This window comes from Polyergus mexicanus, unplaced genomic scaffold (genome assembly GCF_030449975.1).
Source record: "Polyergus mexicanus isolate NDT 795.1 unplaced genomic scaffold, iyPolMexi1.0 SCAF_11, whole genome shotgun sequence".
Taxonomy (NCBI): domain Eukaryota; kingdom Metazoa; phylum Arthropoda; class Insecta; order Hymenoptera; family Formicidae; genus Polyergus; species Polyergus mexicanus.
In genome coordinates this window covers 26,497-45,528 of record NW_027223331.1, presented here as the reverse complement: position 1 = coordinate 45,528, position 19,032 = coordinate 26,497, and the positions used below count along the sequence as shown (strand labels likewise).

The following is a 19,032-nucleotide window of genomic DNA, read 5'->3' as shown; positions in this document are numbered from 1 at the left end:
TCGTTGGGACGAATGCAAGTTTGAACGAGCTTCGACAAGAAACGGACTCAACTTTGTTGAATGATTATGCAATCGGCGTCAGGAAATATTTCTACGCTTCTTATCTCTGTTAAGCATCAAAGCGAATACATTACATCAAAGCGATATAAATCTGACGTGAATTTTTCTCTCTAAGGCGTTTTTACATACACTACGACACGATCGACTAGGAATATGGTAGTACAATATTAAGTAGTAATAGACGTAGAATAAAACTAATCAAATCGATAAATATAATTCCAATCTTTCGACATCATCACGTGTTAAATGAATTTAATGAAAAATTTCTGTAATCTTTGTTGCAGTCATGGCACACAAGTATTGCGAATTGAACGGTACGTGGTTTCGGCATCCCGAATCCAATCAAATATGGAGCAATTACACGACTTGCGTGAATCTACAGGATCTGAGTGTGAGTAACTTCTAAAGGTATCAACTTTTCTTTCCGATCGCATAAATAAATTAGATCGATCATCAAAGATTTGGCATCAAAGGGACAGACTATGTCGAGGAACATTTGGCGCAATCGGCAATGAAAAAGATCGATATTTAAGGTTTTCGATGACAAAAACCCCACGCTTAAGAACGACGCGTGTAGTTTATCTGTCTGGGAAATAACATGTAAGTCCGCGACATATGCGAGTCCCAGTTATATCTGTCCTTCTCAAAGTCTCGTGCGTGACACGTCGTCGTCCTGACACGGGTTCGATTTCGCATTATTCCGCCCGAAGGTACACGATCAGCATACGCGAGACTCGCGATATATTCTCTCCTAGAGCTAATATCGTTTGAGCGGGACTCGTTTGTCGAAATATTCGAAAGACACGCGCACCCTCCGTGTGCATACGATAGGGAATGTCCTATTATATTGCATCGTAGGAAGAGAGAACAATTTCAGCGATCACGCGATCGCGACTCGCAATCTATCTCCGCGGCAAACGCTATACATTACTCGCTTGAGGGCATCCCCGATACCTTCTGGGCCAATCTCGAATGATGATATCAATATTGCGCCGATATAGAGCGCAAGAAAGAAAGGTTTTTTTTCCCTTCATATCCGAAGAATTGATTTCTCTGTCGTCGCTCTGTATATGTCGCGGCTCGATGGACCGGATTTGTGACGCGCCGCGTAACATTAGTAAAAAGAGAACGCGCGAAATTTAAAAAAAAAGAGACAAGCGTGAAATTACGAAGCTAAATTTCCTAACTCCCCCCCCCCCTCTCTCCTTCCCCCTTCCAAAAAAGCCGGATCCCTTTAATTTACAATGTCTAATGTCTCTTGCACGATAGTCTAAGGAAATTAGGATTTATAAGCTACAAATTTTGTAATAACTATATTTTTGCCATAGGACTAGTGGATAAAGAGATATTCGCGAAAAACTGTTTTTTTTTCTTTTTCTTTTTTTTTTTTTTTAATCTTTGACCCTCTGTAAAATTTTTAGTAGGGGTCACATCGATGGGGACTTTTCACTTCATTATTTATATCGACGAAATAAAGGTCCATGCAAAAATTTAGCTAGGTGCGAATTTTTTCGCAGATTTGATATTTTTTCATCTAATTTCACTGGGCTATGCGGTATTTCCGACGCGCGTCGACATTTTAGCGACTTTTCTCTTTTTCTCTCGACCGCCCGACCGACCGGGGATAAAGGGATTTATTTAGTTGAGCTTTTTCGACGCCACTCATTAAATCCGGGATTGAAGGGTCGGAGAACAGCAAGCGCTTCTAACGCGCGCGAGACAGTGCGATAATGTGATGAAGCGCTTGTGAGAAGCCGCTTTTACGTAACGTCACATCCGCGTGTCAACATCCTTCTCGTGCAACGTGCTATTCATTAGGACCGGCTTCATTTTGATACACAGGCACGGAACTATGGCACGTTAAAGCCGCTTTCCTCACGTACCCATCAACGCCGCGTCGACATTCACTTCTAACGCGCATTGACATCAATGTCGATGTTTGTGCCGTTATTTTTCGTCGAGACATCGGTCGATGAGATTTCCAGCGTCGAGGCCACAGCAGGAAACCCTCTCTAAATCGAATTCTTATAGCGAAGCTTCATTGTCACGCTATGAGATGAGATACAAGTCTGTCTGGGACATATCGCGAGTAACGCGATTTGAATTTTGCGAGAAAAATGTTGTGTAAAAAGTTTGAAATGTACGAATAGTTTGTTATACAATTCGGATGATAAATTTTAGGTGTCTTGTATAAAACAGATATTAGAAATAATTTTCTAATAAAATTAATAAATCAATAATCGAGCAAAATACAATCGACAGAAACAGTGATAACAGAGCGAGAAAATTGCGCAAAAAATTCGGTTTGGGAAGATATATGATTTGAATATTTAATAATCTGTATAATTTTTCCATTTTATTCTAGTTTCTCAATCTTGGAAGACCAATTTTTCGAGTCGAAAGCATTAACAAGCGTTTTACGTTTCTTTTATCGTCACGTCGAACATTCAAGATTAATTTCTCTCAATGAGTTTCTCCTTTCCTTAATTAGACGCGATTGCTCCCCCCATCAGTTCGCTCGATCGTGGTCATTCGTATAACGCGCGAGAGAGCTTGACGCAGGAAATATGAAACGGTGGAAAATACCGCGCTGCGGTCTCCTATTTTATATAACGATAAGGCGCGCGCTTATCTTTCGGGTTCAGAGAAACTAGACCGAAGAAAAGCTCGAGAGAAAGAAAGGAAATATATATTTTTATTTGTATACTGTCTCTCTACATGCATACGCATACTCTTGTCGGTAATCTAGCCGAGTAATTTTTACTTTATGCAGTATCTTCCAGTTGGCTTAATTCTTCCGTTTTGTCTACGGAAAGCGCGAGGTCAAACCGAAAGAATTCATTAAACTCCGTTAGTGAAACGCCGTTTTAACCGAATTATCTTGATACTCTGCTTTTTTTATCTAATTTCTTCCTTTTTTTTTTCAAATTATGAAATAATACATACTTCGTCTTTTTACGGAGGTAACGGTATCCCGGACTTTTTAATATTCACACATGTCTGACGGGAATGAGCTGTTGTGTACATACGCACTGCGTTGCATTTTCAAATGAAGCCGATTCTTTGTACATTATGACAAAAGCCTTTATATTCACACCTTCGCATACACAATGAACGTTTACATGCGATCCACATGTATTTCTAACATCAGCAACATCTCGATTCCGAAATAAATATTATTGCGAAAACAGAAAACACAGCTTATGCAAATAAATGCACTTAAATTGCATCGAGTAGTAATTTTCTATCGAGAAGCAATTTTGCGTCCCGCAAAAATATTATATATATAAATAGAAATAAAATTTTCATCATCCGCATCAGGATCACTTTTGTTTGACAATTATTTTAAAAGCATTCTCCCGTACCCTTTAAAAAGGCATGTAAAATCGAATCGAATTTCATTACCTCTTTTCCGCGATGCTGATTGATGCGCTTCGTACTGAATGAGGGACTGTCAATTTTGTGTGTGTGTGTGTGTGTGTGTGTGTGTGTGTGTGTGTGTGTGTGTGTGTGTGTGTATTTTGACAATTCAAAGATTGATAATTGTAATGCGAATAATTTTATTTGACTATTATAATATCGATTGATTACACGATACGGTTTGATCTATAATTTAGAAAAAAATCTATCAAAATAAAAATATATATTTTATAAAATAAAATATATTTTTTTACTCGATTATATATTTATTTAAATATTAATTTTTGTTCGCTTCATTATATGCTATCATTGACTCTTATCGTTTTATTAAATTCGCAGCTCTCTTTCATTATTGAATCGATGATATCGCGCGCGCGATATTATCACGTTCCGACTGAATTCATCGCGTTCACGCGGAATTCAACGCAGTCGGTAAACAGCGATAGCCTGATTTCACTTTGACAATACGACAGGTATGCGAAATTGAGGATTTATCTTACCTCCTAATATCGTATATTAAACGGATCGTGCAAATGACAATGAGCTGTAATGTAGCGCGTGTGAGATAATCCCTATATACTATCCTTACATACTATCTATATCGATACATAATAAAGTCAAGAGAGTGAAGGCAACCTAGGATATACGATACAATTATGACGTTTATTCGCGTTTGATAAAATTATCATGTTCCCGCACGCAGCAACGATATAATTTCTGGGACCAGTGGTTAATTAAATATTAAGCGATATTGGGAGAGAGTGAGAGAGAAAGACCCGCGGCTCTTCGGCTCTTCTATCTACTATCTACTCTATCAAGTGCCGTGTAATCTCAAGATAGAGCTGACAGTGTATCTGGAGATTGTGTACGCTCCCGAACTTCATAAATTATTTAGCATCGACCACACCTTAGCGCGACGTGAGACACATGTGACCTAGTGTGCGACCCTCCCCCCCCCCCCTCCCCCCTTTAACCGCCGTATGGACTTGATTTTCATAATTATAATATTCACATTCAGAATATTCGAATCAAATTCAACGAATTTCATTTTCAAGTGTACGCGGCGTTATATCTGCGATTTGTTTTGGTCCTCTCGATAATTAAATTTAACATTGAAATGTGATCTTTCTATTTCTTACATGAAATAAATATAATCGGATTGAGATTTTATTACTGCGATAAATGTGTTACATAATACGCATAATAATATTACATAATGTATATTCCGATAATATAGTATATATAATAATTGTAATATATGGTAATTACGATTCTTTGACAAATTTTGCTGGGAAGTACCGATCAATATTTAATCGTAAACATTTATACATAGGAAACAACACTCGCGCACACATGGATTATTCTTTTTTGTTTTGTAAATTCTTTTCTCTTTTTTTAATATTTATACGATAGTTGGTATCGCAGCTAATGCGGCATCTCATACAGCATATTCGCATGTTTCGAAAAGATGAAATATGAATTTCGCATTTGCGCGCGATTTAAGCCGCGGTACCTCATCCATAAGTAGCGAACATGAAAGCGTAGATTTGTACGAGCTTTCGTGCAAGCGTGGCGTTAATAAGTAACGCGACGTTTGTACGATGGCGGTTAAGAATAATGCCGCTTTTCGACCTCATTGCGAGCAGAGGGCTTGATGCTTTTCCCGTGATATGTCTCTTCGACATCATACATAGCAGCAGTCCTGATAATACACGAAAATAGATTTCTATTCACGACGAGCCGTCGAGCCGCGTCATTTCGCTTTACATGCTCAATGAATAAGCATAATTATATACAGTCGGGCTTTTGGACAATATCCCGATTGGCCTCTCTTTTCGTCCCGAAGCTCAAGCCTGGCTTGCGTCGATCAATTTTTCAGATCCGAACTTGTCCTTGACGCAAGTCAATGAGACAAGTTTTCGATCGGTCTCATAAATATACTTCGTGCCTGGCGGATATTTGTCATACGTAGGACAACGTTATAAAGCCTTATTACTGGCCGACTTTGCTTTGCAGATGTGGTAAAATTTGCATGTGCCGGCGTAAAGGAAGTACGGGGATTGCCAAGGGAATGGATGGAATGGGGGGAAGAGAGCGGCGACCCGAGGGACACGGAGGATCTTGTAAGCGAATGAATTTTAAAGCGACAACGTTGACGGACGATCGCGTCATTCGTGAATGATAAAAATATGAGAATGAATTTTTTTGATGCTCCTGATCCTTTTCGCGTTGACTACTTCCGAACGGAGTTTCGAAGTTCATCAACGTTGCTTCTCGGCAACCGAAAAAATTCCTCGAAGAAAATCAATTTCGAGGTATTCCTACGGGAACGCTCTAACGACAGCTGAAAATAGTCCGGGATAGTAATAGTCGGACGGTGATTGTAACCGGATACAAATTTTCGCATTCGTAGGCCTCGGAGACTACCGTTCCGAGATAAAAGAAAGGGAGAAATTGTGTCGCTATACTATTTTAAGACCTTGATTATATGAAACAAGTTTCGTCGTCAGTTGCGTTATTTTTTTACTCCATACAATTCTTTTACTTTGTTTTTTTAAGGAAAATTCTCGACCTTTTGTTTAAATTTTCTAAAAACAATTCTGCGAAAACTAATATTTGATATCTCTCTCTTTACGCTTAAAACTTATTCTAACAATATGTTACATTTTTTATGGATAATTGAAAAATATTTTTCACGTTATTTTATATCCGATATACATTTTAGCTATCTTGTTCTTCTTATTATTCTTCTTGTTATTCATCTTGGTATCTTGCTCAATCCGGATTATGACGACGATATATTACGAGATACGCGATTCGAGATACTCTTTACCTCGATAATTTTATGTAACAAATCTGGACGCGATAGTATCAGTTCCTTTGGCAGTGCATGCGCGAGGAGTTGCAACGCGGAAACGATAATTAATGAGAGAAGCGATCGGTATCAGGTTCTCGCTTTTCATTATGTCATAGTTTCGACCTTCAATCGACCGAAACTGCGCAATTTTCCGACTGAAATAATATGATCGCGGCTCGCGTCATCTGCATAATAGGAGAAAGAATTAATGAGCATTAAGACGCCACTTTAAAAGTTACCAGTCTTATCTTATCAGTCTTATCTTATAAAAGGCAAGAGAAAAGTTTTAAAGTTTTTTGATAATACGATTACAGTGGCAGCAGAGTATAAATGGGATTTACGAGGTGGGATACGCAATATCTTTGGTAGCGCTATTGCTTTCCCTAGGAATTCTCACGTACTTCCGGTAAGTTTTAAATTTATTGACGTTGTTATATATCTTCGTTATGTCGACAGAATATTAAAGTTTCTATGCGCGTTAATGCAAGAATTCTGAAATTTAATTTTCGAAATATGTTTGAATTTTATCACTGAATGAAAATTAGGATACTCGCCATAATAAAATCTATATATTTGAAAGATTGGAAAAAAAGAGATTAAAAATCCTATAACGGGTGCGCAACACAAAGGACATTATTTAAAAATATTAAAAGAGAGTTCTTAATATATTTCTAGATACATTAAGAGGCATTATTTTGTATTAATTATTATATACATGTATATTGTACTATAGGCAAGTTTTAGACATTGCTTATCCAAGTATTTGCCGTCGTTGAAAATACGACACAATCGTAGACTAATAGATTCTATTCGATAATATTGAACTTGTTTAGGTAGCGGTTGATCGATATCCTATTCTTATATGCACAATCGCGTTTGATGGAGTCTCAGTTCTTTTGTTGCTATCCTATAACATAATTAAATTGGGCTTTCGGAGACGTAAAATTAAACCTCTCTCTTTTTTTTTTTTTTTTTGCACGCAGATCTCTCAGATGCGCGCGGATTACGCTACATATGAACCTATTCACCTCGTTCGCGATCAACAATGCTTTGTGGTTGATTTGGTATAGGTTTATAGTAGCAAACACGGATGTGTTACTTAATAATGACGTACGTATAAAAAAAAAATATATATATATATATATATAATATGGAAGAGGGAAAATGTATAAAGATAGACATGAAATTTTATAAAAATCTATTTGGGAATATTGAAACTTACGACATTTATTGAGATAACGAGAATAATGTCTCCCTCTGTCGTTATTCTTAAAACAAATAATTTTCTTCTTCTTTTGAACATATATTATATTATTATTCATTCATAAAAAAAAAAAAAAATGCGGTTACAAAAATTTAAAAAATAAATAAAGAACAAATAAATGTTTACGTAAAACAAGTTTGAGCGTAAAATTAATCAGGATAGTCATGCGATATTGAACTAACGATAAATGTAAAACATTCTTCAACGATACATGGTATAACGATCATAGAATCGTTAAAAGTGGTAAACATTTATTTGTAGCCATTAAAAAATGTGAGGAAATATTGCATTTGAACTCGGTTTGAGCACAATTGTACCGATTGACTTGGCGAATGGACGCGGCTTGTTTGAGTCGCTTTGAAAGGGACGTTTATAAGCTGGCTCGTACTTTACAGATACCGTGTCGCGTCCTGCACACGTTCCTTCATTACTTTCTATTAACAAACTACGCCTGGATGCTCTGCGAAGGCTTCTACCTGCACACGCTGCTGGTGAGCGCATTTACCAGCGAGCACAAATTAGTCAATTGGCTGATGGGACTCGGTTGGCCAGTGCCAGCTGTAATCGTCACCCTGTACACGGCATTACGCGCATCCAGCGACGATCCCGCGGACACCGAGCAGTAAGTAGCAATTCATCAATCGATAATTCCTTGGAGGGATGCCGCGTTACTACGAATATAAAAAAAAAATTCTTTTGCCTGAAATATAGATGTAAAAAAATTAAAATTGGGTAAAAAATATCGGGTTTTAAAGAAGATGAAAAGAGCTTTTATCGCACATACAAAATAGGCGGAAAAAAATAGGATTACACCCTTTGTACTCATTGCTTTTAAAGTTAAAATTAAATTCGTTAATATCATTGAGCCATTCGAGAGAAAAACTATTCGCATGATTATTATTTTATAACGTTACGCCGGATGTCAAATTTTTCCATTTGATGTCCCATTTGTTAATGTTAATAGAAAGATTGTAATACATTTATTGCATATTGTTAGATAAGTTTTCCATACTCGGTGTTTCTCGATGGATTCGAAGGCGAATCCATCGAGAAACACAGTCCAAGAGAGAAATAAATATAAAACACGCGTACAATATATGAATTGAGTGACCAACATATTTTTAACATATTTTTTATTGAATGTTATGTCTGCGGAAGGGTAGCGTTAATTTTTTTTCTAATACTGAAAAAGTATCAGTTAGAAATTTCCATAGCGATTCCAAAGACGAACTTTAAACGACATACGCAAAAGTAACTTTCGTTCTTTGTCTTAGAATTAAGACAACGATTAGCTCTTGTTATTGTTTTAATCGCGATTGTATAATAGCAAGATCTGTAAAAACAAAGAAACAATTTTTCAATTACGGTTAAGTACATGGCGCGTGTAAGAACTTGGTTTCTAAGCACTAATCGTGCCGAATTAGGGTAAGACGTCTCAGATTCCTTCAACGTGATGGCGCGTTTACGATAAAGTTTACGAGAGGGTGGGAGAGGAGAGGAAGATTCAACAAGCCTCCTAATTGAAGTGTTTGGATTGCCGTTGGGGGAGACTATTGACCCGCGGCATCAGCCGACCATGGAAAGGCTGCCGGTTGCCGGTCGACATTAATTTCTCGGCAAGAACAGCGTGCGGTCGGTGGACGGTACGTAATAACGACGGTAAAATTAGATATGTCCGCCGCCGCCGTAACTAAACTGCGCCGAGGTAGAAGATCGAAACCGCGATGCGACAATCATATTACCGCTCCATTATATGTATACGACAGCCGGACGAAAACTGTCGATATATATCGCACGCTTGCTTTGAATTTGATATATGAACAAAATAGCGATCTTCTTGACTCGGAGCGATGCAATATCGAACGAAATTGATCGTTGGTATGGAGGGTATCGTTGGTTAAAATAATTGCGTTAAGGTAACAAAGTCGGATGAATTATTATACTTCGTTTCTTTGTTAATTACACTTGATAATATAATTCATTGATCTCTCTCATCGATTTGTCTCCGTTAATACAAAGTTACGTAAGTTCGCGAGAAAATCATCGAGCAAAAGATAGGAAGTCGCTGTGCGGGAAAAGCTGTGTTAGAAAAGTTTCCTATTTACTTTCCCTCACTTTTATTAGACATCGTAACTCTTAATCGTGATGGTATCACACATAGGAAAACAGATTCACGCGAGATTCTGTGAAGACTCTTTTTTATCTAAAACCTTTCTAAACCTCACGTTCAACGTTTTTGCGCGAAAAAATGCTCTTTATAGCCAACGATAGAGTGGGATCGCCTTACATAACTTACCGTGCAGAAACCTTTCTTACCGTAAAAAAAGCAACTTTTTTCGTGTAGTGGTATACGAATGTCCCGTTCTTCTGAAACATAAGGTTTCTATATTTGTATATAGAGGAGACCGATATAAGAATAATAGAGGAAATCTTATAAGGTATAGAAATATGAATATATAAGATAGAAATATATTTTCATATCTATCGGGAGCAACGAAATAACTGCTCTTTTCTCTGTTTTTTCGAAAATTTGATTTGAGATGTATTTTTATGGAATCTTGTCTAATATTTATATTTTACGCGAAATATTACATCTCATGTCTTTTGCATCGCGATATAAGATTAAGAATAATGTTTAGATTAACTAATTTTACACATTTATTTTTAAATTGATATACAATTAGAAATCTAAAGATCGATAAAACATATTGCTACTTTGCGAGGTGTTTCACATTTTGCTGCCTTTTTTTCCCGCTTTCTCCCGCGAGAAAATCCGCGGGAATGAATCAGCGTTTTCGAATACCATCGTTACTTTAGAAAGCGAGGTCTTGTCTACAAGGAAGATTTGCTGCTTTAATTTTCTCGCATGGAGGACATATCAAGAGTCATCAAGAGTAGTACGCGTCTCGTACATTCGGCCTTTTATTATAATTCCATGAATTTTGCTTCGTTGGCAACTTTACCCGCGCGCGCGCGTGTGTGTGTATAAATTTAAAGGCGTGGTAGAAAACTAGAGGCACGTATTTGGTGAAATTAATTTATCGCTTTAGAAAGCGATCTGATGAAAGCGCCGTGTAGCGCAATTTCGAGGTCCGTCATGGTCGATCACGCTTTAGTTCAGTTGAATGAAGCCACGTGGATTGCGACTGTACATTGTCGCTCCGCTTCAAAACTTCCAATGGGAGTTTGAAGATTGAATGCGACATGGCACGCTGAGAAATTTTAAGTGGATAATTATGTTTAACAATAAGTAATTGACGCAACTTTGTTTCGACCGCGGGTGTGTGACTTGTAAATTATATCATTTTAAATTATCGAAACTAACGAGCTTTCTTGCACATAAATCTTAGATGCGCATTGATAATCTAATCGGATTAATCTTGTTACGCATGCTTTACGTATTGCTATTTTAACTTTTATTCGGAAGTTTGAAAATGAAATCCAATGAATTTCTACAGTCGAGAAGGAACCGATCGATTCCGATTTTGCGCTTATTGCTCTGTGCGCATTATGGTAAACGGCTATTTATCCATTCACGATACTAATTGTATAAATTACTGCTATTACCGGCCACTTGAAATTTATCGTTTGTGGAAAAGAGATACTAAAATTATTGTTCAAAGACCATAGTCTGTACGCAGGGCGTGTGTCTAACAATAAGTAAATGAAATAATAACATGAGGAGAGATACGGCTGGCACTCAATCTTTGTATCAGGAGGCAGCACCGGAAACATGCCACGCGAATATATATACGAATAGCTTTACGAGCGACGTAAACTGAAACACATCGAAACATTGATGGAATAAACGATTCGATAACGAGCCACATATTGACATTGCGTTATGAAGCATCAAGTTGACGTAAACAATATCGTATTGAAAACAAATGTCGATTCGATCGTTATCGTTTTGGAAATTTTGCGGAACGCTCGCTTATCGCGAAATAACACGAGAGGTGTCGAGTTTCTTTATTTAAAAGTACGCGTATTCCGTTGTATATTAAATAAAAAATAATATTAGATAGAGATCGGTATTGATCGGAGAATCATTTCCGAATTATCCTCTGAAGAAAATCTCAAATTTCAACAAAAAGGCAACTGCGCGTATTAGATTTGATTTATATCCGCCTTGTTTCGATATACATATGTATAAATGCGACTCGTATTGCTACACGTATGTTGTTACTGAAGAAAAGATTTTATTTTTATTGCCGGGAGGAGGGAGAGAAAAGGAGAGAAACTTCTCGCGATCCAACGTCAGCATCCGCTAGTCTTCGCTTATCCGTCTATTTTCGTCGATATATTTTTGTAGCATGCTCTCTATATCTCATGGTAAATGTTTTATAACCGATCGTCAGAGTGACGCAATATCTAACAGCAAGTTTCCAATCTCTCCGTGTGTATGTCTTCCTTTATCCTCCGCATTATTTATTACGGGAACGTCGCTACGCGAGAGATATACTTCCTTGACATTTTTCTTCCTATCAGGTTTGTTAGGACAGAAATTTATAGATATTGAGTGTCCACCCGGCGCGGATACGTTCAATTATACACAAGAGTCTCTGTTAGTTGTTACGATCGATCTTCGGTGCACAGACGAAGCCATCTCTCTCTCTCTCTCTTTCTCTCTCTTATTTTCTGTTTTTTTATTAATAAAAGCGCTAAATATATTATGATCGTATCGAAGGAACTATACATGATCAATATTTTGATCGATCGAAAATAACTCCCTCCCTTCGATAAATGCGGCAACTAACAATAAAGGAAAACGCTTTTAATAAACCAACAAACATTTCATCAATCTTCTTGCGATAATATATTTAATAAACAAAAGTACACAATTAATTATATGTATATTGTACCTTGTTAGAAATCAGATCATCATTTTTATATTTGTCTTAACGTAGCTCTCTTGCAATAGAAACGCATATATCGTGAGAGAGATAAAATTGTACGTTATATAATTAACGCAATATATAGTATGCAAGATGCTGCCACATCGCATCAATCGACTTATAAAAAGCAAATTTGATACAATCTTGATTACTGTCACAATCAGATGCTGGATCAACGAGGGCAATTATATGAACGTGCTGGTTTATCCCGTATGCGTCTCCACTATGTTGAATCTGCTCTTCTTATTCAACATTGTGCGAGTTCTTCTCATGAAACTACGCGCCGGTCCTGCCATCGGAACACGCCCTTCAAGATCCATGCTGCAAGCTTTCAGGTAGTTGGATTCTTTATACTTATAGAGCCCGAGCACAGACTTTTGCATAAGCGCATAACCATAAGCATAAGGAAATTGATTGGTCCATAAGCATATGCAAAAGGAAATGGACCAATCAATTTCCTTATGCTTATGGTTATATACGTTTATGCAAAAGTCTGTACTCGGACCCTTAATGTTTCTTTCACGTCAAGTTGTACTTATAACGCGATGACGCAAAAGAAGATATAAAAGGAGAGAGAGAGAGAGAGAGAGAGAGCGAGAGAGAAACAATAAATCTACAGCACATTTTTCTTTTTAATCATGATTAATTATTAATATTATTTCGACTCTTGTTTCCTAATATTACCAATCATTTATCATAATACAAAAATTGTTAATTTATTAATTTAATCGCAGGTAATTGTAATTGATTGGCGACTATTTGTCATTAAACATAAAAAAAATACTGGTATCTTTAAGCGTAGATATATAACAATAATTATTACTGATACTAATCTTCATTTATAGACAAAATCTAATATCTTGTTATTAGGGCTACATTACTTTTGGTGCCTCTCTTGGGTCTTCACTATTTAGTGATTCCATTTCGACCACCCAAGAAGCACCCTTGGGAGCATTTTTACGAGGTTCTTTCCGCAATTACAGCTTCTTTCCAGGTTAGTGACTTAAAAATTTTTCACACATATTTTTCACATATTATTTTATAACTAACATAAGACTAAAATAAGCAATTTAATTATATGCAATTATATCGCAAAAAGCACGTGTCGTGCTTTGTTCAAGATATTATACGTGTATTGCTCATACGGCATATATTTTGAAGAAATACCAAGTCAGATTTTGATTACATATCAAAATAAATCTTTAATTTATATACACATTTCGAAACATATAATTGTACGCATATTTGTGTATATATATATATATATATATATATATATATATTGCAGAATATTTGAAAGAACTGTTTAATATCAATAACGAATCTTTTGATACATTTTTTCCTAACGAATAAATATTAATAATTTTTTAGATATGAACGAAAACGATAACAAAGAAGAAACGATAGTCCGTCGATGTATTTTATGATATACAATGAATTTCGTAGACGACGACGACGTGTGTGTGTGTGTGTGTGTGTGTGTGATAATGTCATGAAATATGATTATTTCTCAGTTTATTGTTCTTATACTCGTGACATAATGAATAATATGTATATGGTGGCTTCAGAACGAAGAGGCAGCATTCGAAATTTTTATTCGAAGCAATACGAGTATTGAGCGAATATTAAATTTTATACCAGAGAATTGCGCTTTTATTTATACACTACATTGCCAACGTAGCTACATCGTTGTATAATTAATACTTTATGTCGTATCGATAGAGTCGCAATCTAATTGAGCGATTCTATCGAATGAACCAGTTATCTTGAGATTTGAAAACTCTCGGCATAACCGTTTATATCTGAAAAATATGATTGTTAAAACGCTTATATTCGCGCGTCTTAACAACATCGCATACAGCGAGGAACGTTGCAACGAGCGATTTATCGATTATCCTCGCGGTCACTTGCTGCATTCGAACATATTCGAAACGCTATTAACACGGAAACGATTTAAGCTAAAATAAAGATACGTAAAGAAGCACGGAGATCTATAAAACATAGATGTGAATAATTTATTTTTAAAATATTTGCTCGTCTTTCCATAAATCTTAATTTATAACACTTTAACTTGCGTTTATGATTTCATGACTGTTAAAAAATATCCTCATTCTTCTCAAGAGAGATAAGGAGGATATGTGGAGGAAAAAGGAATTGTGCGATGTCGATTAATATAAATTTCTCAATATTTCGCATACTATACCGTATAATGTACAGTGAAATGAACAAAATATGCTATAATTTCATAGGTCATTGGCGGTAAATATTTGAAAGTTAACCGAGGAGAAGAAACTTCCGTATCTCTCATGCGCAAGAAATTGTAATAAATTCCCAAGTTGGGAATTCTCTCTGGAAACGCTTCTCTTCGAGCTCCATATATACAACGAGGTAAAATGTAATTTCTCTTTCCCAGGGTCTCTGTGTGGCTGTGCTTTTCTGTTTTTGCAACGGCGAGGTAAGTTTCCTACGACTATGGAAAACGGCCCGTTTTCTGCCTTCGGTGTAATGATATTTTCCCTTGTGGTGCTGCCAGGTAATAGCGCAATTCAAGAGAAAGTGGGATGGCAACACCCTTTTACGAAAACGAGCCAACTCCTGCACGGCCACAACCGTCTCGGTATGCAATATTGACCAAGCCTATAAACAGAGCGCCCGTCTTTGCGATCAAATCGATTTTAAATCGCCTCCTAAACTTTTCACCTAACTTTCACCTAACGAGAAATAATATCCCGAGCGCGAAGAAACAAGTGGATTAGAAGAAAGTAACAGAAACTCCGTAGTTCCGTGAAATTGAATTCCTTATCTCCGAAATCGCGGATTAACTTAATTAAATCTTTAGGTTCTTCCTATTTCTCCTTGTGCTCTCAACATACTTATCATTATTTTATTATTGTACATTCCTCGCTGCAACAAAATTAGTGGAATATGATATTTTTAATTTTCTTCAAACAACAAGAGCTGCAACCACATTATTAACTAATATATTTTGCTCGAACGTTTAATTATTGTTTGAACTAATTACTTACTCCTATTTAAATATACGATATAGATAAAAAAATAACGTAACGATTACGCGAAAATATTATATTTTTATTTGATTTCTCAAATTCCGAATTACCGAAACGGAAACGTCCTACCTAACAAGACTTGCATAATATTATCTTTGTGGAAAATATAAAGAGAGAAAAAGATTCATCGTAATATATGTTAATATTGATTAAGAATTTATTTCGATCGAAAGTTATCTACTTTGAGAAACTTTAGATATAATAGGAACGGAAAAAAAATGAAGAATTTTTTTAAGGAGGGAACATCGCTGTGGTATTTGAAGGAGATTCGGAATTTACAATTAAATCGAACGAATTTCCATCAATTCCTTTCAATCCTACTGCTTTTCACAGGACGGTCGCGAATACGGGACGGTATTTGTCGATCTGCGCTCTATCGCACTGGTAATCTATAAAATCCTAGAAAGTAACTGTACTCGACGACGTTCCCCATCGGGTTAGGATGGAAAGCACCCTCGCGATTTTAACGAGAATTTGCGCTCGATGCATGAGAGTAACATTCCCACCCCTGAATTGAAATTCCTGTATGCACGACTCGTCAATGGCGCGATGCGGACTAACGTATATCCACACACGCACATACCTCTCCGACTAACCTACCCGCGCACTAACATCCCTACGGGGTAAGGATGTGGAACCGTTTTAACGATGCCGCAGCGATGCATCACTAATCACTGTGCCGTCGACGGCGAGAGAAACGTCAGGGATAGACGTAACGCGAAAAAAAAAAAAAAAAAGGAAAAGAAAAGAGATTACACGTATATATGATCCGTCCGTATCGTGCCAGTGACAGCAGCGTGCTCCGAGTCGAGTCCATTGTGGAACGTTGACTGTTTCAGTTTATCCGCTCGACCGCAGGTCCGATGGCGGGAGAGGAGAAGGTGTGACTATCAACCGGCGTCGGCGATGGTGCCAGGGGATGCCGATTGCAGGCGACCGGTGGCAGGCGAGGCTCAACAGCTGCAGCAGCCGCAGCAGACTATACAGATGATTACTGCGGGCGGTCGCCCCGATAATCACGGCAACAACAATCACGCGCGGGTGCTTATCAAACGTGGCGACGGCGATGATGACGGCGATTCTTCCCACGACGAATGCGATCAAACGCAGTGTTGATGATCGAATCTAGTAGACAAGTAAACGATGCGCATGTACGGGACCACACGTAGAGAAAATCTCTTCCCCGAACCGATCTTCTTCGTCAAGGAGACGATGAAGACTAGAATTGACGCGATCGGTCGCCTCGTCGATTTGTTTTGCCGAGTTGTTTCGCGAATAGTGATACGAGTCATAAAAAAAAAAAAAGATATTAATATTAAATTTTATGCAAATTACATATACGACGTATTTTTATATTTATTTGCGCGCATGATATAATCATTTAAATTCTCTGCTTTTCTCGGGATTCTCTTGGGCTCTCTTTGATAGATTAGGAAAGGGGGAGGGCGGGGGGAGGGGAGGGGTAATTGTAGAAAGACAAATAGGATAACAAAGTGGCAATTGAGTTCACATCGAGTATTTTCAGGATTTTTTCTCCAAGTATTTTTTTAAAACGAGATTTTATATAAATGTGAGACTCGCATCATTATTCCGTTAATCTCTATCCGTTCAAATATACCAGAGCTAAGGGAAGATGTAGAAAGGCATGTTTTATCCTTGAAAGAGAAGTTTAACTTTCGGAGTTTGCTAAGAAGGCCTAAAGACCGAAGATTTGTTTCTGAAAAAAAGATTAATGAACTCGCGTGGGAATGTGATAAGCACAAATTTCAGAGAGATTTGATTTTTGTCTACTTTATGTATATTAGTGTGTGTGTGTGTGTGCGTGTATTAAAACATGAACCGCTGCGGAATTGCGATACATGTAAATCCTGTCTGCGCAATAAATCTTGCGTAAAGTGACAATGAACAAAAGTGAGGCCCCTACTTGGATGAAAAGAAGAAATCATATCAGTAATGACTTATCGTCGTTTTTTATACTCTCGAATATAGCCAAGAATTTACTGTTACTTATTCGTTCGCAATGTTTATAAAAGCAATTAGTTAGCATTAACATTTCTTGCCAATCGTTTCGTCCTAAAGTTCGAGTAACAATTTATTTGCATGTTTACTTTAATGCGAAACATTATATAATAGATATACCGATCAATTGTATACTCATTTTCGCGACGCAATCATAATTGAAGAACTGCAATCATTAAAAGCTTTAGGTAAAATAAATGTCGATACGATACTAGTCTTTTAACTATATCATAGAATAGAGAAAATGCAAAGCTGTAAAAGTCACAAGTAGAACGAATCAAATTTTCCAAGGATGGATTTGCAAATTTATGGCAAAGAGGGAAAGTATTCCTTAAAGTATTCTTTAAGGCGCTTGTAAGCAGAATACTTACCTAAGGCGATTGTCTTAAAAATTTCAAGAATCTAATTCAATTTCGAAAGAGAAATTTAGGTACTTGAAGATCAATGTTTGGGATTCGGATATTCGGACTTTTTTGAGTCGTTGGCAGAAGTGATATTTTTTTGTGTGACATTGGCCAAAGAATCTCCCTTGTTTCCCCCGTACATGAGCACGTAACAATTTCTCGTGTACGAAATTTTATGTAACGTGTCAATTGTATAAACAGCTCTATATGAATTAAAATGTGAATATTATGTACATATAGTGTTATCTTGATGGTCGTGCAAAAAATTCATACTTCCGTAAGCGGATCGAATCTCGAGAAATGTATTTAGAGGATTCAATATATTTTGCGGAAAAGGGCAGACAGAAATAAATAAAGCTAACTGGATTTTAGAATTGCAACATTATTCATTACATCCTTCCATGAAGACAGTTTAAATACTTGTAATAATAAAAGTATTTTAAAAAATATCGAGAGTATTAAAAAGCTCTAATGGGGAAATATTTATATGTTCTTTCTATAAGTAAGAGATTTCTTACTCAACCGAGAAGCATCTGAGAGATATCTCGAATAAATTGCAAAGTTACTCGCGCGCTTCGTAGGCTTGCTTTATCAAATTGTAGCAGTTTCATCAACGAAAAATCGTTTGTAGATGTAAGCTACGAAATTCGTTTGAAAGGCATGCCTCATAATTTCCTCGCTTCTGATATCGCTGCTACAAGAACGGTTGAATTAGACGCATGTTTCCGACCTGTAGGGCCTCTGAACCAGGTCTCTCGTTGCAGCTATATTGAATTATAACACTAGAGATAAGAAATTAAGCGTAATTCCTTCGTGTAATGTAGGTTAAAATTTTTTTTTCTTGTAACAGGTTGTTTATTGTCTTTTTAAATCTAACAAATGCTTTGGTGAATTTGCAATGATGTATTAATAGGATAAATATTTTTTATCCCATTTTTTTTAAGTCTTTGCAGATGAAAAAATTTTGAAATACGACTATTAAAAAATTTCAGGATAAATCTTAATTCGACATTGGCATAGCGACATATTATTATTATCATTATCA

General features: G+C 36.7%; 1 protein-coding gene across 9 annotated transcripts in view; it reads left to right on the top strand.

Moving 5' to 3' along the window:
• The window catches only part of Dh31-r (Diuretic hormone 31 Receptor), a 71,605-nt gene extending 52,622 nt beyond the window's left edge, over positions 1–18,983 (top strand). For 4 of the 9 annotated variants that reach the window (XM_070304326.1, XM_070304324.1, XM_070304325.1 and 1 more), the window contains 9 exons: positions 345–451; positions 6,652–6,743; positions 7,321–7,447; positions 7,997–8,223; positions 12,661–12,831; positions 13,367–13,490; positions 14,910–14,951; positions 15,030–15,113; positions 16,423–18,982. In XM_070304326.1, coding sequence (XP_070160427.1) covers positions 345–451; positions 6,652–6,743; positions 7,321–7,447; positions 7,997–8,223; positions 12,661–12,831; positions 13,367–13,490; positions 14,910–14,951; positions 15,030–15,113; positions 16,423–16,680 — 1,232 coding nt within the window. In that variant the 3' untranslated portion in view covers positions 16,681–18,982. Of the gene's footprint in view, positions 1–344; positions 452–5,496; positions 5,604–6,651; positions 6,744–7,320; positions 7,448–7,996; positions 8,224–12,660; positions 12,832–13,366; positions 13,491–14,909; positions 14,952–15,029; positions 15,114–16,403 lie in introns of all 9 variants that reach the window. The other 5 variants (XM_070304321.1, XM_070304327.1, XM_070304328.1 and 2 more) reach the window with 5 other exon arrangements.
• Positions 18,984–19,032: the final 49 nt, after the last annotated feature.